At 35.7% G+C, this 24,842-nt stretch overlaps 2 protein-coding genes across 3 annotated transcripts; both read left to right on the top strand.

Moving 5' to 3' along the window:
• Window positions 1-451: 451 nt before the first annotated feature.
• On the top strand, window positions 452-5,411 carry LOC131010287 (uncharacterized). 2 transcript variants are annotated; one of them, XM_057937737.1, is made up of 13 exons: window positions 453-857; window positions 1,262-1,372; window positions 1,470-1,496; window positions 1,875-1,965; window positions 2,473-2,516; window positions 2,783-2,881; window positions 3,326-3,383; window positions 3,500-3,552; window positions 3,828-3,929; window positions 4,353-4,418; window positions 4,534-4,655; window positions 4,751-4,922; window positions 5,144-5,411. In XM_057937737.1, the coding sequence occupies exons 1-13, from the start codon at window positions 732-734 to the stop codon at window positions 5,204-5,206; spliced, it is 1,134 nt and encodes a 377-aa protein (XP_057793720.1). In that variant the 5' UTR covers window positions 453-731; the 3' UTR covers window positions 5,207-5,411. The 2 variants fall into 2 exon arrangements, with proteins under 2 accessions (XP_057793721.1, XP_057793720.1); XM_057937738.1 differs by lacking the exons at window positions 3,326-3,383; window positions 3,500-3,552 and having other exon boundaries at window positions 452-857.
• A 6,995-nt stretch (window positions 5,412-12,406) lies between these two features.
• LOC131010286 (uncharacterized) lies at window positions 12,407-15,802 on the top strand. The gene is made up of 3 exons (XM_057937736.1): window positions 12,407-12,914; window positions 14,783-15,043; window positions 15,299-15,802. The coding sequence occupies exons 1-3, from the start codon at window positions 12,528-12,530 to the stop codon at window positions 15,485-15,487; spliced, it is 837 nt and encodes a 278-aa protein (XP_057793719.1). The 5' UTR covers window positions 12,407-12,527; the 3' UTR covers window positions 15,488-15,802.
• The last annotated feature ends 9,040 nt before the right edge of the window (window positions 15,803-24,842 follow it).

Here is a 24,842-nt window from a genome sequence, read left to right as displayed (position 1 = left end):
CATTTATAATGTTATATTGTCATTATAACATAATAGTGTCAATTACAAGCAGTGTCATTTGTATAATCGAATAATGTCATTTACACGATTTGAGTCAGGATGCGGGTTTGGATCAGGATGCGGGTCAGAATTTGAATACGGGTCAATTCGAGTGTACGGTTTATTCGAGTGTACCCAAGACCACTTCAAAGAATAATTAATGTAGGACACGATTAAGTAAGATTACCTAAAAGAATAATTAATGTAGGACACGGTTAATTTAAAATTTATATATTCCCTCCGTCCAGGTTATTTTGAGATAAAAAAAAAATTAGCACAAAATTTAAAAAATTATGCTTTATGTGTTAAGTGTAGTAGCCTAGTAAGTGAAAAAATGAATAAAAGGAAAAAGTTTTGTCAAAGATGGATTATTAACTTAACGACGGTTGGGTATGAATTTGGAATTATGGAGTTTGGGCAGCAGTGAGCAGGGACATTTCCGTAAAGCAACAAGGGCAGCATTGAGCAGGTGGGTTTAATTCGCTCGTCTTTTTCCGCTCTCTGGCGGAGACGTAGAGAGAGAAAGCGACAACGATCTCAAAGAGACAGTTGAAGCCACGAAAAGAGCTCCACACTCCAGCTTCGGTCTCTCCGCCTCATTTGGGCTTTTGCGCTTCCCAATTTACCCCTCCTCTCTCTCTCTCTCTCGAGCTTCAACCGCTGGCCTTTCCTGTATCGTCGTCTCAACCACAATGTCGGCGGTTCCGAGGTATACGTGCCGGCATTTCGACATCAAACCTACATTCATATCAGATAATCAGCTCGCTTTGACGTCGTCGGTCAATCACAGGCAGGTGAAGCTCAGGCCGTTGCGCGAGGTGATTTCTCCTAAAATTATTGACGGAATTGTGATTGGTTGATTGAAAGTTGATTTCTTCTTTGTTGTAAATTGAGAGCTTTGAATTGCATTCATGCCTTTTTTTTTTTTTTTTTCTTCTGTTAATTCTTGTTTAATTATCACAAAAAAAAGGGTGAAGAAGTATTGTAGTCTCCGAGTAATAATGCAAGCTCATTCTCTTTGGCTTATTGATTTTAAGGACTTAAAATCACATATTTTTGTCATCATTTGAAATTGGGCTTTCGTTGAACTAGTTATTTATCATATAGTGTTTGAATTATGTTGCAGGACTTGAAATCGAAGCTTAAAATCTTGTTGTTTGGTTCTGTGTGTGTGTTCTAAACTCTTGATAGTTTTTTTCAATATTGAAATTTACACCCTCAGGTAGCTTTCAATCGCTCAAGAAGGGCATCAATATGTCCGAAAATATGCATGTCGATGGTAGACGAGAGGCTAGTGGATAGGAGTACTGTTGTGAAGCCTGGTGACATTTTGGTAATTTGAAGTATATGAAATATAATGTTCTAAACTCAATGTTCTGATATTTGTATTTTAAATGGATTGTACTGATTAAAAAATTTCTATTGCGCAGGCATATGATCTTGTTCAAGGAGCAGATGTGAGTCCAGTGTCCTTTTGTTAACTTGTTAGAGATATCAAGGGTCATTTTGAGGCTGTAGTTCATTTTCCATAGTTTCCATAAGTTTTAAGTGATATTTCATTGTACGAAGAATATCGATGCTGTTTTTCAAGCTTATTATCTACTGACTACTATGTTTACTTTTAATAAGTTTTTATTTTTACTCCTCCGTTTTCAAATTTTGGGGATCTCTAAAAGAGTTTATGGTCATTATGCATTTGAAGAAGGGGATCAGTGTGTCATGTAGTATGTGTGTATATGTGTTTTCTTTTGGAAGTTTATTATCGTCATTGTTGTTTTTATTATTTTTGGTGTTCTAGTTTCACGTGATTATGGCCGTGAACTATTGGTCCACAGGTGAGGTGGAGTTACATCTTGGACAAAGCAGCACCTGAGCCTCCAACTGCTGTTCTTTTGCATGGCATTCTGGGTAGCAGGAAAAATTGGGGTGAGTATTAATCCTTTATTGGGAGTAAAATTTACTTATTTGGAAGCATATTGATGATGAACATAGAACACTCTATTTTTTGGGACCAACTACGAATTTGTTCAATATATAAGCACCCTATTTTTTCTTGATATTTTGTTTAATTGTATACAATTTTTTGGAAACTGTTTGGTACCCAAAAAATATCACTTGTTTTCAAAACTTCTTGAAAATATAGTGTCCCTTAGAACTTTCAGCATGCATAACTTTAATCATGTTCCGGGATGAAAGTGTTATAATCGGAGAAAAAAAATAATCGTTATGTAAGACACAAGGGACTACTTTTGTTTCTCAACTTAGTAACTGAAATACACCTCCCCTCCAGAAGAAGTTACTTTTTCCAATCAATGTTGAATGTAGATACTCCTGTGACTAGTCTAATACTGCCTGATCATAGCTAAATCACATCATGACTTGGTAAACTACAGTATCATTATTATAACATCTTGATTTATTTATTGCAAACAGGAACTTTTGCTAGAAGGTTGGCGAAAGAATTTCCTAAATGGCAGGTAAAACCTTTAATGCTCTTGGCTTTATTTTTTTTATCAGTGCCAAATCCCATCAACTGCAAGATCCCCTCCATCATATTTTGATGCACGTCTTTGGGGATTTTTAACAACTGCTACTCCCTCTACTTCCATAGAGCCTTTCTTCAGATGTCCAAAGTAACAACGTTGCTGTTAACCATAAAATTTGAGCGTTGAAAGATGAAGATACCCGTGATTTTCCATTTGTTATCTTAAGCTTACACCTCTTCCTTCTTTTATTGACTCAGTTTCTGCTCGTAGACTTGCGTTGTCATGGTGATTCAGCATCTCTAAAGAAGAGAGGGCCTCATAGTGTCGCTTCAGCTGCTCTTGATGTTTTAAAGCTAGTATGTAATCCTTCAACTGAACATTATCATATTGATATCGTAATTTTTTTTTCTAGTGTTCTACGTGAACTAATTTGGGACAATCATTGTTGCTCTTTCTACTGCTCTTTCGCTCAGGGCCCATTTTGATGCCAACAATGTTGTCGTTCCATTTCTCTTTACTAGTTTTACTTGCTTATTAGAAACCGCCAGATTTTATGTGAACTTAAGCTATTCAGTCTGCTATTAATGTTTTCTATTTCCAGCCACCGTAAGTAATAGGATTGTTAGGCTACCTAGTTTTAATGGGCTGTACGAAATTCAACAGTTGCTACATGGACATAGATGTTTTAAGTTTAGCTTGCCTATGTTGGATTCACCTTCCATCTTCTCAGCCTAGAGGTCATGGCACCAAGTTAATAACATTCATTCATCTCACAATTCTTATTTACTTCTCTTCCCTAGCTTGGTGTTCTGAAGCTCACTCCTCGAGTGGTAGTTGGTCACAGCTTTGGGGGTAAAGGTAACTATCCATCCATTCCTGTGCATATTTAGTTAGTAAAATTTTGTGACTGTGATGCATTTTCACAGGACATCACTCCCATGAATCAGTGTAATAACTTATTTATTATCCTGCAGTTTGTTTGAGCATGGTAGATCAGGTTCCAAAACCTCTCGCTCGCCCTGTTAGAGTAAGCATTGGACTTCTATTGTCTTTAGGATGTGTTCTATTTCATTTTTTAGCGGACCATTTTTGAAGCATGAAGTGTATATGTACCATGGTCTACAGTAGACGTTTCAATCTATATAATTAATCTGAAAATGCTAAGTCGTCCTACCAGATTTCTTGTTGCTTGGAACAATATTCCATGAGCTCTGGGGTCTGAAAGCCCTTTCATTTTATGTAGTAGCTGATTATTTTGTAGATTTCTTATTCTCTTTGTTTCTATCTCTAATGACATGTTAGGTCTGGGTATTAGATTCTACGCCTGGAAAAGTTCGTGCTGGTGCAGATGGAGATGATCATCCCGCTGAACTTATTTCTTTCCTAAGTACCTTGCCGAAAGAGGTAAGCAATGTGTTAATCTGCTGAAACAGTTTACTAATTTCTTCGTTTCCTTCTCCTTTTTTGCTTCCTCGGAGCATTCTACAGTGAAATCTAGACCTTCAATCACTTCAGAAATTTTTAAAAATTGTCCGTTTTTGTGCTTCTAATAGAAATTTGCAGTGTCATAATTTGCTCCTCTTATTTGCGTCTCAGAACTTGGTCTAAAATCTGACTCGCCTGGATGTGTCATAAAATGCTGCTTTATGTTTTAATTGATTAGTCTATTTCACCTGTTTGATTCAGTATTCAAATTGTGACTTTGATTCTTTATGCTTTTCGTATTTGTATCAACATATGTTCAACGCGATCACTATTCCATGAGTATTGATTGGACTAAGTCTTACTGATACCATGTTGAACTTTTTAAATTGTATTTCAAGGAAGGTCTCTTCCAAACAGGATGTTGTGGATGCTCTTCTTGATCACGGGTTCTCAAAAGATGTGGCACACGTAAGTTTGAGACGTACAATACTTAAATGCTACCGTATTTCCTTGCTCTCCTTTCCTCAATCAGTTTTCACGCCAAAAACTTTTCTGAATTGTATCTTTTTCCACTCCATCTCAGTGGGTGGTCACTAATCTTCGACAAATGAGAATTAATGGAGCATCGTATCCAAGCTTGTCTTGGGCGTTCAATCTCAATGGCATTTCAGAGATGTATCAATCATATGAAGAGACAAATCTTTGGTAATTATACTTCTCTTCAAAAGACATACTTATCATATTCTCTGAGAGAGAGAGAGAGATCTAACTAGGATTGCACCTCATTTGTGTGCACACAGGAAGCTCGTGGAAGACGTTCCTCGAGGAGTACACATAAATTTCCTAAAAGCAGAGAGAAGTTTGCACAGATGGGCTCTTGAAGACGTTCACAGGATCCATGTTGCTGAGGAGCAAGCTGCCGAAGAGGGAGGCGGAGTCGAAATGCACCTCCTCGAAGATGCCGGGCACTGGGTATGTAGCAGTTTTCCGCTGTTTACGGAAATTCTTTATCGTTGTCTATGCATGCAAAAATCTTAGCATTTTCGTAAACCTCTGCAATCATCCGTAAATGAAATAGGAGATGTTGCACAATAATGCAATAGATGATCCGTCTTTCCTTAACCTATTTCATAACCCCTAATCTCACTTCATCTTATATAATTAGAGGCCACAAGCTGTAATATCTATTTCAGGTGCATGCAGACAACCCAGATGGGCTCTTCAGAATTCTTTCATTCTCGTTCCAAGGATTTTAAGCAATCGGCAGCATGCTACATCGGGTATACATAACACCACTTTGACTAATGCAACCAGCATTACATACAGTTGTGTGATAAGAATTTTATGTACAATTTATCAAGCATTCATAGATTTTGTAGTTGCATTTCAACCATGATGAGAATGGGATGAACGTAGAGGGAAAAATAATAGAATAGTGCTATTTGCCTTTGTACTGTACTATATAGGGCATCATTTTTTTTCACATTGTACCAAGTACTCCCTCCGTCCCGTTATTAACGGCACGTTTCTTTTCGGCACGGAGATTAAGAAAAGTAGAATTAAGGGAATTAGATGTGTAGTGTTATTTTAATTAAAAACACACACACTGCCTCTCTCTCTGCCTCACCGGTACACGGCGGCGCCGGCGCCGGCGCCGGCTAGCGCCGCCTCGTCGGCTCCTCCCCCGTCCTATCTCTCCCTTCCCTCTCTCCCTCTCTCCATGGCAGAAACCAAACAAAAATTAAAAATTCTTCCCAAAATTGAATGTTAAATATGGTTAAGAAAGGAGGCTTTGTTACTCCAAAAATCTGCTGCTGCCGCTGCCGCTGCCGCCACCGGCGAGGCCGCGGCCGGCTTCCACCAAAGAAATTCAAACAACCACTATCATTCAAACAACCAACAAAGAAATTAAAGAAATTCACTACATCATTTCCCCCAAATTCAAGAAGTGCTTAAAGAAATTTAAGAAATTTAGTACATCATTTTCCCCTTTCCGTCCTGACCTCTCCCTCCCTCCCGTTTCCAGAACTCCGGCGACCAACAGGTTGGTGGTGGCCGCTCCACCCTCTGTAAACCCTAGCCCCCACATCCCGTACTTGTTGTTCAAGAGGGAGGTCGGCGAGAAGGAAGTGGATTAGAGATGAGGAGGTTGTTGCGCCACTGCAACGGTGCGACGGAGGTGGTGCAGATGCAGAGGCGGCGCAGATCTGGAGGAGGCGGAGGTGGAGGTGGAGGAAGCGGGCGTAGATCTGGAGGAGGCGGAGGTGGAGGAGGCGGGCGCAGATCCGGAGGCGGCGCGATGGAGGCGGCGCAGATCCAGCGGAGGTGGAGGCGGCGGCGTAGATCCGGAGGAGGTGGAGAAGGCGGCGCAGTGGAGAGGTGTGACAGAATGAGAAATTTTGGGGGGAGAAGAGAGAGGGACGATACGATAGAGAGAGAGCTAAAGTTTTAATTGACCTTAAATTAAGTTTATTAGTTGTAGTTAATGAGCCCTAATTTTTTCCAAAAAAGGAAACGTGCCATCAATAACGGGACAACCCAAAAAGGAAAACGTGCCATTAATAATGGGACGGAGGGAGTATATAGTTAGAATTATTTATTCTTGAATTTATCACTCCTTAATTTTCTATCATCGCAGACTCTTATGATCTTATCTCTACTTTTTTTAAAAAAATATTATGTTATCTCTTATCTCTATTTTGATTTGGCAATCTGTTAGAAAATAATAATCTATGAAACCTAATCTTCTATTAAGGGCTGCAATACGATTATTAGTACTTTTATTATTTGGTTGTTCGTATTATCATAATTGAACATATACTTTTAATCACAATTACTTTATAGTACAAATGCTCGACGAAATGTTAAGCTATTTTTGATAAAATAGTGTATCAATATTTTAACTATATAAGATTCAGGGAAACCATTTTAATTTTGTCATGTATGTTTTGATTTGGACGAAATTAAAATTCAGAGCAAATTTCGAAATGAGCTCAAGTTTATGTATTTATATTACAACTTTATATAGTTGAAAAAAAATACCAAAATTCACTAATAGTTTATAGATTTACAGTCAATTAACGTCTCAAAAAAAAAATGTTGTGAAATGCAAATCAGTAAAAGTAATTCAAAATTCCAAAATCCTTTTCAAGACTAATAGAAAATTTAAAAGAAAAATATTTAGATATTTTGGTGAAAATTTTAAATAAATAATACTCCCTCCGTCCTATTGTATCTGAGACTCTTTCTATTTAAGGCGTCCAACTGTAAGTGAGACTCTTTCCTTTTTTGGTAAAGATTTTACCCTTTAAACACATTTTCACTTTTTCACTTACAAACAAAATACATTTTTCTTAATTTTCGTGTAAAAAAAAAAGGTCTCACATACAGTGGGACGAAGGGAGTAATAATCATTAGATAAAAAAGTTTTGTCAAGATTTTGATCATTCATTTGATACGCCCCAGCTATAAGATGATTTCATCTTCACTTTAAAGCTACTATCTTTATTAGAGCTATTTTGATTTCATCTTCACTTTAAAGCTACTATCTTTATTAGAGCTATTTTATATAATAATATATGTAACTTATAGAATCTTTTAAGTAGGTATCACCGTGCATCGCACGGGAGTAATACTAGTTAATACTTAAAAACAAGCTCCAACCAAATGCTCGACGAAATGCCCCACACAAAATAAACAGAGGACCAAGAATTTTTGAATATTAATAGTTTGCTAACCATAAATTAATGCGGATGCCACTACCGGACAAGGTGGCAAAGTATCTCAAACGTAGTGTTATTTGTATGCCGGAGTAGTGTCATTTCAAATGTGAAAGTGTTATTTGTATGTCGGAGTAATGTCATTTGAAATATTATAGTGTCATTCGAAATCTTGTAGTGTCATTTGAAATGTGAAAGTGTCATTTTAAATCTTATAGTGTCATTCAAAATCAATTAGTGTCATTTGTATGTCGCAGTAGTGTCATTTCAAATGTAGTAGTGTCATTTGAAATCTTATAGTGTCATTTCAAATGTGAAAATGTCATTTGTATGTCAAAGTAGTGTCATTTGAAATTTTATAGTATCATTTGAAATGTTAAAAAGTTATAGTGTCATTTGAAATGTGAAAGTGTCATTTGTATGTCGGAGTAGTGTCATTTGAAATGTTAAAAAGTTATAGTGTCATTCAAAATGTTAAAGTGTCATTTAAAATTTTGTAGTGCCATTTGAAATATTGTAGTGTCATTTATATGTCGAATTAGTGTCATTTAAAATCTTGTAGTGTCATTTGTATGTCGGAGTAGTGTCATTTGAAATTTTATAATATCATTTGAAATGTTAAAAAGTTATAGTGTCATTTGAAATATTGTAGTGTCATTTGAAATGTGAAAATGTCCTTTGCATATCGGAGTAGTGTCACTTCAAATCTTATAGTGTCATTCGAAATCTTGTAGTGTCATTTGTAATCTTGTGGTATCATTCTAAATATTATAGTGTCGTTTGGATGTCGGACTAATGTCATTCGAAATGTTAAAATCTCATTTGAAATCTTGTAGTGTCATTTATATAATTGAGTCATGTCATTTATAATAGGGTTAATTACGCCAAAAATCATGAACTTTGAGTCCATTTTCAAACTTTCCATGAACTTTTTTTTTTTAATAAAAAATTTCCCAAATTTAATATGTTGAACAATTTTTCTATGACTTTTTCCTCCGGTGAAGCTCCGGGCTGACATGACAATTTTTAGGCAATACGAGCTGACATGGCGCTTATGTGGATCAAAAATTGACACGTGGAAAATAATATATTAATAAAAAACAAAATTGAAAAGAAATTCTTCTTCTTCTTCCCCCAAACATCCATCACCGCCGTCCATTTCTTATCCCCCAAACCTCCACTGCAACTGTCCACCACAGACCTCGCGTCATTCCAGAAATTATTCTTCTCCCCAGACCTTCACCGCCGCCATCCACCACAAACCTCGCGTCGTTCCAGAAATTCTTCTTCTCCCCCAAACCTCGCGTCGCCGACCTCACACCTCTCTAGGGTTTGCGCTGCCTAGGGTTGTACCCCCTTTCGCGTGGCGCCGCCACCCAACCTCGCTCGGCCGCCGCTCTCATCGTGTTCAGTCTCACAAATTGACCAGAAATTCTTCCCTCCCCAATTCGCGCCCTAGCTTCTCCATTAAAACCGTCGCCGCCGCCTTGGCCTTCAAACTCCGGCGCTATCGTCGCCTTTCCATGCATTCCCCACTCTCCTTCGTGCCCTAGTCTCATTTTCCCTTCGAAATCGAGTCCAGCACTACTCTCTCTTGCTGAATCTGGCCATCTCTGACTCCAGTGAGCTGCTGACCCAAGACTGTCACCGCCAAGCGGGCGGTCCTAGCAACATCTCGTCAATTTTCCGACTAAGAGGCATGGTTGGGGTTCAAAACGACGTCGTTTTACTCCCAACTAAACGACGTTATTTTGGTTCCCGTCCGGTGGTGCCATGTCATATTTCAGGTCACTTAAAAATGTCATGTCAGCACTCAATTTGGGGGGTTCTTGAAAATCATGGAAAAATTGTTGAGACGATTAAATTCAGGGAATTTTTTATTAAAAAAAAAAGTTCATGACAAGTTTGAAAATTGGCCCAAAGTTCATGATTTTTAGCGTAATTAACCCTTTATAATATTATCGTCTCATTTGAAAGGTTACCAGAAATAATACTATTATGTTCTGCAACTCACACCGAAAAATTACGAGAAACTCATCAGAAATAAATGAATCTGACAAATATTTCTAGACAACAAACCCTAGATAATCTATAAATTAAGTTAATCGAGCATTATTGCACAGAAATCCTAGATAATCGATAAATTAAATTAATAACAGAAACTCTAGATAACCGAGCATTATGTAATCGGCTGTAGTCGGGGCAGAGGCGTTGTTGAGTCTGAAATCGACCTTCTTGCGGAGAAATCTGGCGGAAATTGAAGAGCGTCGCCGTTGCCCATCTTTGATTCCCAGCGGCAGAGCGAGCAATCCGAAGTTGGCCTTCCTGCGGAGAAATTCAGACGAAATTGAAGAGCACGTTGTTGCCCTCCTTCGATTCTCGGCTGCATCGCCTCGCTCTGCCACCACCAACGTCTCCGCTCTTTACCTTCTACTCCCTCCGTCCGCCAAGATTATGTAAAAATTACTATATTTGGCGTCCGCCAAGATTATGTCACTTTCCTTTTATGGCAATGGTCCCACCATCCTCTTTAATATTTTATCCTTACTAACACTCTTTATTTACAAAAAACCCACTCAAAATTCAATCTCAACCACACATCTCATAAAGTGGTGGGACCCTTTCTCCACTACATCAAAATCATCACCAATTTTATTAAATCCCGTGCCCAAGCAATTTTACATAATTTTGGCGGACGGAGGGAGTATTTCTCTGAACTTGCAGACAAAAGCAGATAGATCGAGATTCCCAATTTTCAGCGAAACGCGTTAGGCTCGAAGAAAGTTTTCTGTGCAGTAAAAGTAAAAAAAAGTCAATATTTGTAAATATTATATGGGTCAGCATAAGTTATTTGGGTATGATGTTGGGTCAGATTTGACCCGGGTGTACGGTACACCCGAGTGTATCCAAGATCATTTTTTTTTAATAATAAACTTGTGTTAATATACCAAGCGGTGCGACCTCCTATGTGTGAACAGTGATGTCCCGAGTTCAAACTCCACTGCTCCCCCTCCCCAACTCCCCCATGTCAAAATACATACATACATATATATATATATATACATACATAGAGAAAAGTTAAACAGAGAATGCTAAATATTTAGAGAATAGAGAATTCGTGAAATAAAAACGAACAGATCTACAATTTTTACGAACAAATCAATGTACCGCATGAACAGCAATTTGCCCCGGGTTCGAATCCTGCTGGTGGCGAGTTTTTCTCTTTTTTTACTTAATACGTCTGTTCGTTAGTTATGTTGATCTGTTCGTAAAATGTATAGACTTGTTCAAAATGAAATATATAATAATTCTCTGTTTAACTTGACCCTACATACATATATATATATATACATACATATATATATATATATATATATATATATATATATTGTTGAGGAAATTCATCCTCCATTTTCTACTCTTATTCTTAAAACAGGAGAAAAAGAGATTTTTGCTACTCCTATTAAAACCGAATCTGGAAAAGGAGATTTTGATAATATCATACAGCAAAATAATTTTACTAATCTTGCTTTACATTCTCTTGGTAATCAAACCAATAGAATATAAGAAATGCTTTGTCCTAAAAAGGAAAAGTATATTGATACGCTTATGATTAAGCCTCCTCCTAATCTTAAAAAAGAAATTTTTTTGTTAAGTTCTAAAAAGGACAATGATTTTTTAGATGGTTTAATTACTAGACTACAAAAAATTAGTGTGATTGAAAAACATGATAAACCTGGAAGCAGTTATAATCATGTTTCTGTTATTACTAAAGAAGAAAATTCTTCTGATGATATATATATATATATATATATGGAAGGGCTAAAATAAGAGCATTTCTTAAGATATAAAATAAAAATCATTTTCAGCCCTTAGATCATCAAAATCTACGGTTGATTCGTAATCCTATTGGATGGATTTATGGTCCTGAGTTCGAATCTCAAAGATAACAAAAATTTATTTTTCACAGTTCATACTTTTATACAGCGAATTCATACGTGTTCTACATAAAATTCATACATTAAAAATTGCTCTTATTTCTTATTTTAAGATGTGCTCTTACGGTAGTCCACCCATATATATATATGTGTGCATGTGTGTGTGTGTGTGATTTTTGTGCATGTACGTGTATAGAAATATTATATGCAATCATGGGATGAAAGATATTTGATGATGGGGCGAAAATTTGATAATCTGACTATCAAAATTGATTAATCACGCCAGCTTTGGTCCTCTTTTCCTTTTCTATAGCTTTGCTATGTTTAGAAATTGGAATCCTATATTTATACGATTAGCCTTTATAGTTTATATCAAAATTAATTAAAGGGCATTTTAGTTATAAATTATTTTTATAAAATTTTAAAGGTATTATGGCAGCCATAATTATGGCTACGTATAATTTCCCTTTTTGGTAATCAATTTTGTGGTGAAATAGATTCGGCAATTGATGCAAATTAATTCAATTTGTTGGACATATAACTTTTGATTCTGATCTGAGGATATTGTAAACGGTGATTTTATTGAATAAATATAATAATTTTGTTTTGAAAAAAAGAAAAAATTTAAAAATTTATAAGGTTATTATTATTATTATTATTATTATTACTTTTGACATAATGATAGTAATATATAAATTGGGAAAAATGATAATGGTATCTTAATTATAGTAAGGCAATTTTTATTTTTTTTTCTTGAGAATTTATAGGAAGACAAATTAAAAGAGGAGAAAAACGAAATTAAATAATTTGAGAAGCATACATGAATTACGTGGCAATATCAATATTTGTGTGGCCATGAAATCCTATAGCTCTCCATCAACACTCAACGCGCCTCCTCCCACCTCCCATAACCACCAATTATGGCCACCGCGGCACCTAAATTCACCACCACCGGAGTTTCCTCCGCCGCCCAATTGCCCTTCCGCCGCCGCAGTCCACCAGCTCACCACCACTTTTCGGCAAAGCCAACGTCCAGGATTCCTCTAACATGCTCCCCTAGCAGAGTTAGTGTCATCAAATGCAAGGCCACCGAGGTCTCGCCGTCGCCAGTGGCGGCGGAGGACGGGAAGAACTGGGTGCCTGTGGTGCCGCTGGCGGCACTGCCCAAGGGGGAGCGGCGCGTGATTATACAAGACGGGGAGACTATTTTGCTGCTGTGGTATAAAAATGACGTCTTTGCTATCGAGAATAGGTCCCCTGCTGAAGGTGCCTATTCTGAAGGCTTGCTCAATGCTAAGCTCACTCAGGTAATGGTGTGTGTGCGTGTGCGTGTATGAGAGAGAGAGAGTTAGGATGCTAATGCCTACACAACTATTTGATTATTGAATAGTTCAGTTTAATTTAGTTTCTGGCAATCAATTTCATTGGCTTAAATCATGTGGAAATTGAAAATTATTTCTTGAATAGAAATGATTAGCTATGATTTGATATTGTGATTATGGTCTCTGCACATTTGCATATTTCTAGAGATATATGAATGTATATTGGGTTAATCACAGTCTGTGTCCCAACTTTTTCACCTTTGAAAAAGTTTGAGTCTATGTCCCGCCTCACAAAACTATGATTCACCTAGCTGGATTTTTAGAGTTTAGGATTTTTCCAACAATTATGATTTGTCCATGTATATTTTAGCACCTGTTGTGCAAACAGATCATATTTGAGTTGTGGTGGTGTGAAGTAGAGGAGAATTTGGAGCCCTATTGATTTCATTCCTTAATTTTTCCAAGAATTGAGTTATTGCAAGCACGATGTTTGATAGATCTAGGAACGTTTGACTTAATTCCATTTCAATAAGAAACTCAAGCTTGGATACTGTTGGAATAAATAGCTTATTTAATGTCATGATTACATTGTAATTAATGATATTAAATGATATTTTTGGAATCTACATGTTGAGTAGATTAATTTGGTATATTTACTTGTTCAAATCTGTAAAGAATTGAATGAGTAATTAATGCCCAAAGATATCCATGGTTCGGACCACCTGTTTGCCCAAACAGTGCACGTGGTGACGGTTAAGGACCGAAGAGACACGACGGTTCGGACCACCTGTTTGCCCAAACCGACGTGGCAGCGGTTGAGAACCGAAGAGACACGATGGTTCGGATCTGTTTGTCCAAACAGGGCACGTGGCGGTGGTTGAAGACCGAAGAGACACGCCAGTTCGGACCTCCTGTTTGGCCAAACGGTCACGTCAGTTCAAGGAAACCCCTGGACTACTATAAATAGGGCCCTCCAGAATGAGATTAAACACACCAACGAATTCAGATAATCAATTTGTCATATTAGTTTAGTTTACATACTCAGTCCCGAGTATCAAGCCATTCGACTGGATAGCGATCTCCTAGTGCTAAGGACTCGTCTATCATCCCGAAACCATTGTATCTTGGGGGCAATTACTGTAGATCCGCGAGCACAGAGCGGAAGTAATTTTGCCTTACGGAGAGAGAATTTATTCTCGCCTCAGTTCTGCATCTTTTTCATTTATCGTCATTCTATTTTCTACACTACCAAATAACAGATACATACATATACGCCCCTTTGCCTCGATCTCGTTATGCTCGTTCCATCATTCATACGCAATGTTGACTATTCGAGAGCACATTGTGTTGCAGGACGGGTGAATTCTTCTCTGTTTTAGTCAGGAGCGGAGCTAGGCTGAGCTCTAACACCCTCTAGCAAAGTTTTTCCAACATTGTGATTTTGATATTTTTTGTAATGGAAAACTGGTATTAACATCCTTACAGTTAAAAACAGGAAAAAAAAAAAAAAAAAAACTTTAGCTCCCACTGAGCTATATTTCTTTGTTACGTGAATCATGTATGTATACGTAGTATCATTTGAAATACATTCACCGGTGATAACTAGTCGTAGATGATATATCGTGGTCTATGCACATTTGTTTCTAAAGATATACGGTTGAAAAATTTGTGGAGCAAATTTGAGCTATGTTGGTGTTGATTAGAGAAGAAATTTGAGCCGTCTTTATTTCATTTCCTCAACTTTTCCAAGAATGAGTATTGAAAGTAGAATGTTTGATTAGTCTGTGATTCCCTTTGTCGTGAATTGTGATCTGTTGCTTCAATTTATGCATCCGAACCACGTTGTCTTGCAGGATGGATGTATAATCTGCCCGACAACGGACAGTACGTTTAGTCTGGAAACCGGAGAGATCAAAGAGTGGTATCCCAAGAATCCGGTTCTTCGAGCCCTCACTCCACCTCTGAGGGGGCTCTTCATCTACCCCGTCAAAACTGATGACAACAACATCTACATCAACATGAGGGGCAGCACCCCGTCTGATGCATCAACGGAAATCGTCTTCAGTGGAAAGGCCCAGCCAGGGTTCACATCAGTGGATGTCAACGTTGATGAGGTAATGTATATGTTCCACATCAATATCATCAGGGGGTGTTTATCCAATTCTACTCATTCAGTGGAATACGAATCAAGCAAAATTAGTTCGAATAATAGAAATTATCGAAGGCTGATATCCCAAAATTTCAATCCATCCTAAAAAATAATGGATTAGTCTACACTTTTTTTATCTATCTACACTAACCCTCAATAGTAAACACTCCTTCAAAGTAATAAGCTGATGAAATGACGCATTACGTGATCTCCTCTGAAGGTGAGGATGATCGTGGATGAAGATTTCGAGGGCTTTGGATTCACCGGGAAGAACGAGCTGATCAACGGGAAAGCAGCCGTGATTGGCTTCTTATTGCTGCTAGATTTCGAGCTTCTGACCGGTAAAGGCCTACTCAAGGGAACTGGTTTCTTGGACTTCATCTACTCCGTTTCCAACGCTTTGCAGTGATTCTTCCCACGCAAAACGCGGGTTGTAACGCAGATGAAATCCTCTAGTCCACAATCTGTGTTCGACTGTAGTCGACTACGGAGGTAGAAATTTTAAGTAATGAGACTTCTGTTTCTGGTTTGCTTAAAATTTCTATTTGTGTGTGAGATGCATTGTAGAATTTGGATTGTTGAATAGAGGATTGAGGTTGAGAGTGAGGAGAAATTACTGTTGGTATATAGATGGCATACTTCCTTTTATTGTGCTGTTTTGTATTGTACCTTGTAAATCTCGAGACATTTTTTATTGCAAGTATATATTGATCCATTCCATACATATATATATGTATTGTATATTGTAGTAAAATACAAATTCTTGTGTCAGATTGTCTCTACGAATTATGGTAGGTCGTACATTTACTTATTTCGGTTTCTAAGTTCGAATCCGCCATATTTTTTATTTGGGGTAATTGCATTTAGATATACAAATATTTATGAATTTCTATTTTTGTATATAAATTTATTTATTTATTTTGACTCCAGAAACACAAATTTTCAATTATTTTATTTTTTCACATGGTTGTCAATTGCTTTCAAGTTTCAAGTTAATATTGAGTTGAATGCTTGAAGTGTCAACATAGCTTAAACGGTCAATATGTTAAACGACGTAGTTTAATGTTTATGCAACTTCATCTAGTCACCATAATATTAATTTGTTACTTTAGCTAGTCATAATGACAATTAATTTGTCAAAAATTAACAATCATATGCAAAATTAAAATAATTAAAAAAAATTATATATAAGTGCAGACTTTTTAATTCACCTATAAAATTAGAATTTGGTGAAAATGAGTATACATGCAAGTACCACTTTTAATTTCACGACATGATTTGGATATAGGTATGAGTATCGTCTCTTACACACAACTCATATTTAAATTTTGTCACATGAAATTGTGGCTAAATTGCATGGAATTGTCTTATCTAAATTAGTAGCATTTAAATTAAATTGAAAATTTAAAAATTAATTCATATGAGTCAATGTAATAAATCAATTCAATGCAACACTTAAGTCATAAGTGAGCCCGAAGTATGGATGAATTAAGTATTGTCTCAATCAATATAGATGTTCTTAGTTTCAAGGATTCAAACAAAAAAAATGTATTTTTATTCTTCGTAATTTAAAATTACAAAATGAAGAAGAAAATTAATACTCCTTGTGAAAAAACTTTGAAGGAGGAAGTGACACATATTTTAAGAAAAAAATTATTAAATGTATTGAGAGTGGAGAAAAAGTTGTTGAGTATATTAAGAGTGATAAAAATGTATCTTCTTTTTAATAGGATTAAGCTTTAACATATGTGGCATATCTAGAATCTCACCATTTCAAAATTTACCATATATAATCTTCATCATTTATTAATTAATAACTATTACTCCCTCCGTCTCAAACGAAATGTCCTATTTCTTTTCGGCACGTAGATTAATAAATGTGTATAAAGTAGATAAAGTGAGTTGGTGAAAATTATTTAAATATTAAGTATAGAGAGAGAGTGTATTGCCAAAAAAGAAAACATGACATTTCGTTTGGGACAACCCAAAAAAGAAAACAAGACATTTCGTTTGGGACGGAGGGAGTACATTCTATCTAAAGATTCATTAATAATAATAATAATAATAATAATAATAATAATAATAATAATAATAATAATAATAATAATAATAATAACTTACATATAATCTAAATTGATAAATTTTATTATTTATTTTATCTCGATAAAAATTAATCTTAATAAATATAATTAATAATAAATGTGTATATATATATATATAATACTAATATTAACTTACATATAATCTAAATTAATAAATTCTATTATTTATTTTATCTCGATAAAAATTAGATTTACATGTCTGACAAGAAAAAAAATTACTATACAATAAATGATTTTAATTGAATATTAGTGATTAGATGTATATTTTTGTTATTAATTTTATATTTCTCAAAAACGTATATATTATATGTATACATTACAATATATTATACTGCATGAATTTTTATATATATATATATATCTTCTTAAATTTTAAATTGAATTTGAATTGAGACATGCACGTGTATGTAAATTATAAACGTACGTGTTCGGTCATTGATTTACATGTGTGAATAATAAGGCACAAATTCTATAAGCTGATTACTTTAAAACAAAATCTTATTTTATGTCTATAAAAATAATTAAATTTATTTTTATTTTTTATAAAATATATCTGTACATTTTATTTGTATATGGAAGAAAAATATATTTTTCATATCTAAAAACTTTATTTGTTTCAGTTTCGTCAATAATAATAATAATAATAATAATAATAATAATAATAATAATAATAATAATAATAATAATAATAATAATAATAATAATAATAATAGTAGATAAATTATGAAATTAGTAATGTATAAATGAAGAATTTAGATAAAGAACAATAGAGGATATGATGTCAAAATACATTAGAAATCTTTAATTATGTATTAAATTTATAATAATTTCAATCGAGTGAAGAATTCATATAAATCACCTCATTTCACATTGATTTTTTTTTTATAAGGTTTCACTAAAATAAAACTTATACAAGAAGAAGCTATTGCTCTCCAAATAAAAAACCTATATTTAATTAGCGGAATGATTGAGACTAATATAATTTGAATTGCTCCAAGCGAGATGATTCTCGGAACCCAATTAAATGATAATACTCACAAGTTAAATTTGTTATTTCAAACTCCAAAGGAGATGATTCTTGGAACCCAATTAATATATTTGAAGCTAATAATGCATAAAAGTTTGTCAAGATTTTTTCAAGTTCCATACAAAATGATGTTTACAAGTTAGTTATGATATTAGAAGCTCCAAATCATACAATCTCACAAGTCAAATTTGATTTTTAAACCTCCAAATAGTGATGTTAAAAAAATTGACGCATAAAAGTTCATTTCTTGTATTTTAAGGTTTAGATGAGATGATGCTAAAAAGTCTGGTGTTTAAACATTAGATGTCGTCTTCCGGGTTTTAGATGATGATAATTGATATGATCATATAGGATGGTTCAGACGAGATAATGCTAAGATGAAATAAAATCTTCAATATTGACATTTTTTTCCAAAATATTAATAAATAAAAATTTATATAAAAAGAATATTTATTATTCTAACGAAAGGTTAACATTTAATTGAGGAATATGATTCAGATTAATATAATTTCAACTATATTACCTTAAATTAAATAAATTTTAAAATAATTTATATATAAATAATTATTTATACAAAAATAATACTCCCCCGTCACCCAAAATTATGCATGGAAGTTTGTAGTAATAATAATGGAGAAATGATCCCACGGTGAGGATATTGTTAAATAGATTATGAGTAAATAGTGTAAGTTGAAAGGGTAAAATTGTAAGAATTATATGTGGGATACTGAGGTAGTGTCTAAAAATAGGATATGCATAATTTTGGGGATCGTACCAAAAAATATATATATATATATAATAATAATAATTTAAAATAATTTCCCGTCGAATTTCGACAGCTTACGCACTAGTTATAATTATAAACATCTTGGATTAGAGCCGCAGAGATGTCCACACCTGAACCCTAGCGCCGCCAGCCTTGGTTGCCATGGAGTCAGCCGCCCGTTCGCCGCGGACCGGAGATAAGGGAGCGCTCAATCTCCCTGTTGTGTCATCCAACTTCGATGCTGTCTCACGACGAGGAACTCTAGGGCACCCGCTCATCCCTTCCAGTGCTGTCGCTGGGCAGATTTCAAGTAAGTTCGACGAGGGTCGTCCACGAAGCGGAACTCTTGGCCAAACGATCGATAACCCTTGTCTAAGGGCTTCTTCTAAATCAGTTGCTGGGCTATCTTCGGCAAACCAGTCCGGCGAGGCTCGCTCGCTGGCACATGAGGCAAAGACTTATGCTAATATTGCTCTGAATAGGCCGACGAAACGCCAGGACCTCCCCGCTCACCGTTACCATGCCTTGCGTCCCACGAAGGATGGGGAACAGTTTTCTTTGAAAGTCCCTCGAGAGATGTATCTTCAGGGTGTGCAAGACTTCAAACATGCTCTCACCGGACGATTACTATTGCAGAAAGGGGATCAACCGCGAACTGCTATGGAACTCAAAGGGGAACTTCGGCGTTTGTGGCAAACCTCCGCAGATTGGCAATTGATTCCGTTGGAAAAGGGGTACTTTACGTTACGTTTTATGAATGCGGAAGATAAAGCCATAGCTAAGGGAAAGCCTATTTGGGATCTGACGAAGGGTTTTCTGCGAATTCGGGAATGGACGAAACACTTTGATCCATTTAAGGAAAATTCATCGTTGACTAATGTCTGGGTTCGAATCCATTATTTGCCGATTGAATACTGGAAGCCGGAGATACTTGCTGGTATCGGAAGATTTTTAGGCCATCCCTTGAAAATTGATGGAGCCTCGGCTGACCGTGTTTTTGGACAATATGCACGCATATTGGTCGAATTAGATATGTCCCATTTTCTTCCTGAAAATCTCCTCATTGATGGAGAGGATGTTTCATTCCATGTTGAATTTGTTTATGAAAACTTGCCTTTGTATTGCTGCCGTTGTAAGGTTACGGGGCACTCGTCGGATGGATGTCGCAAGAAACAGGTTGGGGAAGCAGGCATTAAGGTTTCACTCAAAAGACCGGTGCCGGAGGGTCCTCAATGGCAGGTGGTTCCGGCTTCGGGACATACTCAGCAGGAGAAGCAGCAACTTTCCCCACGAACTCAGGATAAAAATCGGTTTGCGCTACTCTCAGAGGAGGCTGCAGATGGCTCACAATCTCAGCCAGAGACCGAGCAGCAGCAGGCTGCTCCTTTGACGGAGCAACAATAGTTCACGCCGAGGGGACCGGTGTCGGTTGTTGGTTCTCCGGCTTTGAGGGCAACTTCTCCTACTAAAGGCAATAGTTTTAACGTTCTTGCTATTGAGGATTCAAGTCATGGGACGGATGCGGCTACGATGACAGGACCAGATTTATTGGAGGCCATCGCGAAACCGGTCCAGAATTCGGTTTATGACAAGCCTCTCCATGAGTGTAGCTCTGAAGAGGAGGAGACGATCATTGCAGATGTTGTAGGCGATGTGGATGTGGGTGACGCTAATAAGTCCTCAGTTTCAGGCGAGATTGGAGAATCTCAGCAATTGGTAGTTGGGGCAGAAGGTCTCAAGGGCCAGCATGTTAACTCTCCAATTAAGGAGGTGAATGGGGATAAGCAGTCCGATCCCGAGGATATTGCGAATCGTATAAATCGGTTAGAGGAGCAGGTTAATCCACTACAAAAAAAACGCGTAAATAGCGACGAAAACTACCGCCGGCGGCGCCGCCGCCGGCAATTACCGACGACACGGCGGCGGCAAAAAAGGCGACCCGCCTTTTGACTATTACCGGCGCATTACCGACGGCAAAACGGGCCGCCGCTATTTAGCGGCGGTTACGCCGTCGCTAATTTAAATATATATTAATATAAATATATATTATTTATTACCGACGGTAATTGCCGTCGGTATTTACCGGCGGCAACCGACCGCCGCTAATCACCACCGCCGGTGACATCCGGCGATAGCACCACCGCCGTCCGGCCAAAATTACCGACGGTATTTTTCCGCCGCTAATTACCGACGGCAAATACTAATTACCGAGGGCAAATGCCGTCGGTAATTAATTTTTTTTTTTTTTTCATTTATCATCTAATAAATTGATCAAAGATAAAAATACAAAAACATTAAAATCAAATATATATTGAAATACAAGTGAAAATTTAAACATTGATTATTACTAATCTAAGATTATTACTAAGAATTCAAGATTCTTAGTAAGAAACTTATAATTATAACTTAAGAATGTTAATTTGATTAGTGATTCACTCATCAATCATCACTAATCTAATATTATTACTAAGCATTCAAGATTATTAGTAAGAAACTTATAATTATAACTTAATAATGTTAATTTGATCAGTGATTCACTCATCAATCATCACTAATCTAATATTATTACTAAGCATTCAAGATTATTAGTAAGAAACTTATAATTATAACTTAATAATGTTAATTTGATCAGTGATTCACTCATCAATCAACACTAATCTAATATTATTACTAAGAATTCAAGATTCTTAGTAAGAATCTTATAATTATAACTTAAGAATGTTAATTTGATTAGTGATTCACTCATCAATCATCACTAATCCAAGATTATTACTAAGAATTCAAGATTCTTAGTAAGAAACTTATAATTATAACTTAAGAATGTTAATTTGATTAGTGATTCACTCATCAATCATCACTAATCTAATATTATTACTAAGCATTCAAGATTATTAGTAAGAAACTTATAATTATAACTTAATAATGTTAATTTGATCAGTGATTCACTCATCAATCAACACTAATCTAATATTATTACTAAGAATTCAAGATTCTTAGTAAGAATCTTATAATTATAACTTAAGAATGTTAATTTGATTAGTGATTCACTCATCAATCATCACTAATCCAAGATTATTACTAAGAATTCAAGATTCTTAGTAAGAAACTTATAATTATAACTTAAGAATGTTAATTTGATTAGTGATTCACTCATCAATCATCACTAATCTAATATTATTACTAAGCATTCAAGATTATTAGTAAGAAACTTATAATTATAACTTAATAATGTTAATTTGATTACTGATTCACTCATCAATCAACACTAATCTAATATTATTACTAAGAATTCAAGATTCTTAGTAAGAATCTTATAATTATAACTTAAGAATGTTAATTTGATTAGTGATTCACTCATCAATCATCACTAATCCAAGATTATTACTAAGAATTCAAGATTCCTAGTAAGAATCTTATAATTATAACTTAAGAATGTTAATTTGATTAGTGATTCACTCATCAATCAACACTAAGGTTATGAATGATGTATAAACTAGATTGATAAAAAAAAATCAAAAATTAATAATAAATTAATTAATAAATATTTTTCCGACATAAAAATAAGAACGGAAACGAGCCAAATCCGTAATTAACAACATTTTTTGTATATCATCTCGACATATTCTAAGGTTATGAATATATATGATATTGTATATTGAAGTAGACTTTAAATGAATTAATAGATACTATATATATCAATAATACGAGTGTTCTGTACTGGTGACCATTCGAAAAGAACTTCAAGGTTAAGCGTGCTTGACTTAGAGCACAACTAAGATGGGTGACCGACTGGGAAGTTCGTCTAAATTATGCAATACTGTATAAATACCGAAATAAATTGTGGATATACAATAAAATAAATAAATAAATAAATAAATAAAATAAAATAAAATAAAAAAATAAATTAAAAAATATTACCGAGGGCAAATGCCGTCGGTAATGCCGTCGGTAATTACCGACGGCATTTTGCCCTCGGTAATACCTTGAACAACTCCGGCGTGTGCGCCACCACCGTTCGGTGGAAATTACCGACGGTGATCTCGCCGCCGCTAATTACCGACGGCATTTGCCGTCGGTAATTTTCCGGCAACTCTCCGCCGTTCAACGGCGGAAATGCCGGCGGCTTCGCCGCCGTTAATTGCCGGCGGCAGCCGATCGCCGTCGGTAATGGCGTTACCGACGAGCCGATTAGCGACGGCGAGTTGCCGCCGGTAACCTTTATCACCGGCAGCCGTGTCTTGTTACCGACGGCAAAATGCCGTCGGTAATCGTACGTTTTTTTGTAGTGATCAAGGATCAAGGAATGCAGTTACTCTCAGAGCAGAAGCGCGGACGTGGCCGTCCAAAGGGATTAGGAAAGGGCAGAGAGTCTGTACATGCAATTCCGGAAGGCTGCATTAAAAGTAGACTTAGAAATGCGAAGGAAATGTGATACAAGCCAAGGGAGTTTGTAGTCGACCTTACCAATAGGCCCAGTATGAATGCAATGAATAAGGTCGTTCAGGGACGTTGGTCGGATGAAATGGATGATTTTCATGATTTCATGCATTAAGTTGTTTCGATTCCTTCTGTTTTGTTTGCTCCATAGTTTTTCATTCTCTTTTTGAGCTTTGTCCCTTAGTCTGCGTCTTTGTGCTTTCAAGGGATTTTTCTTTTATAATAAATCCCAATTTAATAATAATAATTATAAACATCCAAAAAAAGGAAAATATAAAGTGCTTTCATCGTCCATGTCGTATTTCGTTGAGTGAAATAATGAATAGGGAGTGCATGTTATCGCGTCAACCACGATATAGCATGTCTCATACTAATTCAACGAGTTGCGCAATAAATTCTACAAACATTATAGGAATTCAATTTATTACTTTCACATTACCTTTTCAACTTATTTACATGTAAAGGATGATGATTTTTGTACTAGCATACATTGACTTTTACTTTTATTTTAATTTAATCTCTATACTGTTAATCTTGTGAATACATTAACAACTAAGGAATACAAATTATATTAGGGGATCATAATCCAAACCTAATGAAATCCGTGTGGAAAAATCCCGAAATGTTTCGATAACTACAAATTACTAAAATTTTCGATCATCCATGCTCCATGAGTCCACATGACACTTTTATTGTGACCGGGCACGTTCGACGTGCGTGAAAATAATAGATTTAAATAATAATTATATATCAACATCAATAGATGTTTTATCACAATTTTGAAGAAATTTAGATATAAATGGATTTTTTTTAAACTAAAAAGCTAAAGATATTGTTATAGGTATTAATGTATAACAAAAATTTATTATAGTTATTGATGAGGAGTAAAATATGCGTACGGCAAACCTGGCAGCACCGGAATCAACAGTCCTGGAAATAAAAGGGAGGAGAAGAACTTGAAATAGTGTTTCTGGGGGGAAGCATGAAAGGCAGAAACTTCAGGGCCATTTCGAGAGGATTCTTCTATTTTGACATTGAAATAATAATAATAATAATAATAATAATAATAATAATAATAATAATAATAATAATAATAATAATAATAATAATAATAATAATAATAATAATAATAACTAAAATTTAAATTAAGATATAAGTACTTTTATATATCATTGGATCCGCGGGCCGGATCTGGGTCTTAAAACTTTTGCTCCAGATCCAGATCCACAAATCTTAGAAGTGATCCAAATCCGGTCCAGATCCATCGGGTCCATTTTTTACAAAGCCAGATCCTCTAAAAAGGATCTGGATCCGCAGATCTGGACTGGGTCCATGATCCATTGCCATCCCTAAGCATGGTTTCTCTATTAGTATAGGCAATTAGACGTTGACCAAAATAAGTACTCCCTCCGTTTTTTTATAAGTGCCCTAT

This window comes from Salvia miltiorrhiza, chromosome 2 (genome assembly GCF_028751815.1).
Source record: "Salvia miltiorrhiza cultivar Shanhuang (shh) chromosome 2, IMPLAD_Smil_shh, whole genome shotgun sequence".
Taxonomy (NCBI): domain Eukaryota; kingdom Viridiplantae; phylum Streptophyta; class Magnoliopsida; order Lamiales; family Lamiaceae; genus Salvia; species Salvia miltiorrhiza.
The sequence above is the reverse complement of the archived record's forward strand: the minus strand, read 5'-3'. Positions and strand labels throughout refer to the sequence as shown.

Coding starts and splice junctions, on each gene's coding strand:
- LOC131010287 (XM_057937737.1), top strand. CDS start 732: ATGTCGGCGGTTCCGAGGTATACGTGCCGGCATTTCGACATCAAACCT. Junction 2,882..3,325: donor CTCTTGATGTTTTAAAGCTA/GTATGTAATCCT, acceptor TCTCTTCCCTAG/CTTGGTGTTCTGAAGCTCAC. Junction 3,384..3,499: donor TCACAGCTTTGGGGGTAAAG/GTAACTATCCAT, acceptor ATTATCCTGCAG/TTTGTTTGAGCATGGTAGAT.
- LOC131010286 (XM_057937736.1), top strand. CDS start 12,528: ATGGCCACCGCGGCACCTAAATTCACCACCACCGGAGTTTCCTCCGCC. Junction 12,915..14,782: donor TCAATGCTAAGCTCACTCAG/GTAATGGTGTGT, acceptor GTTGTCTTGCAG/GATGGATGTATAATCTGCCC. Junction 15,044..15,298: donor TGGATGTCAACGTTGATGAG/GTAATGTATATG, acceptor TCTCCTCTGAAG/GTGAGGATGATCGTGGATGA.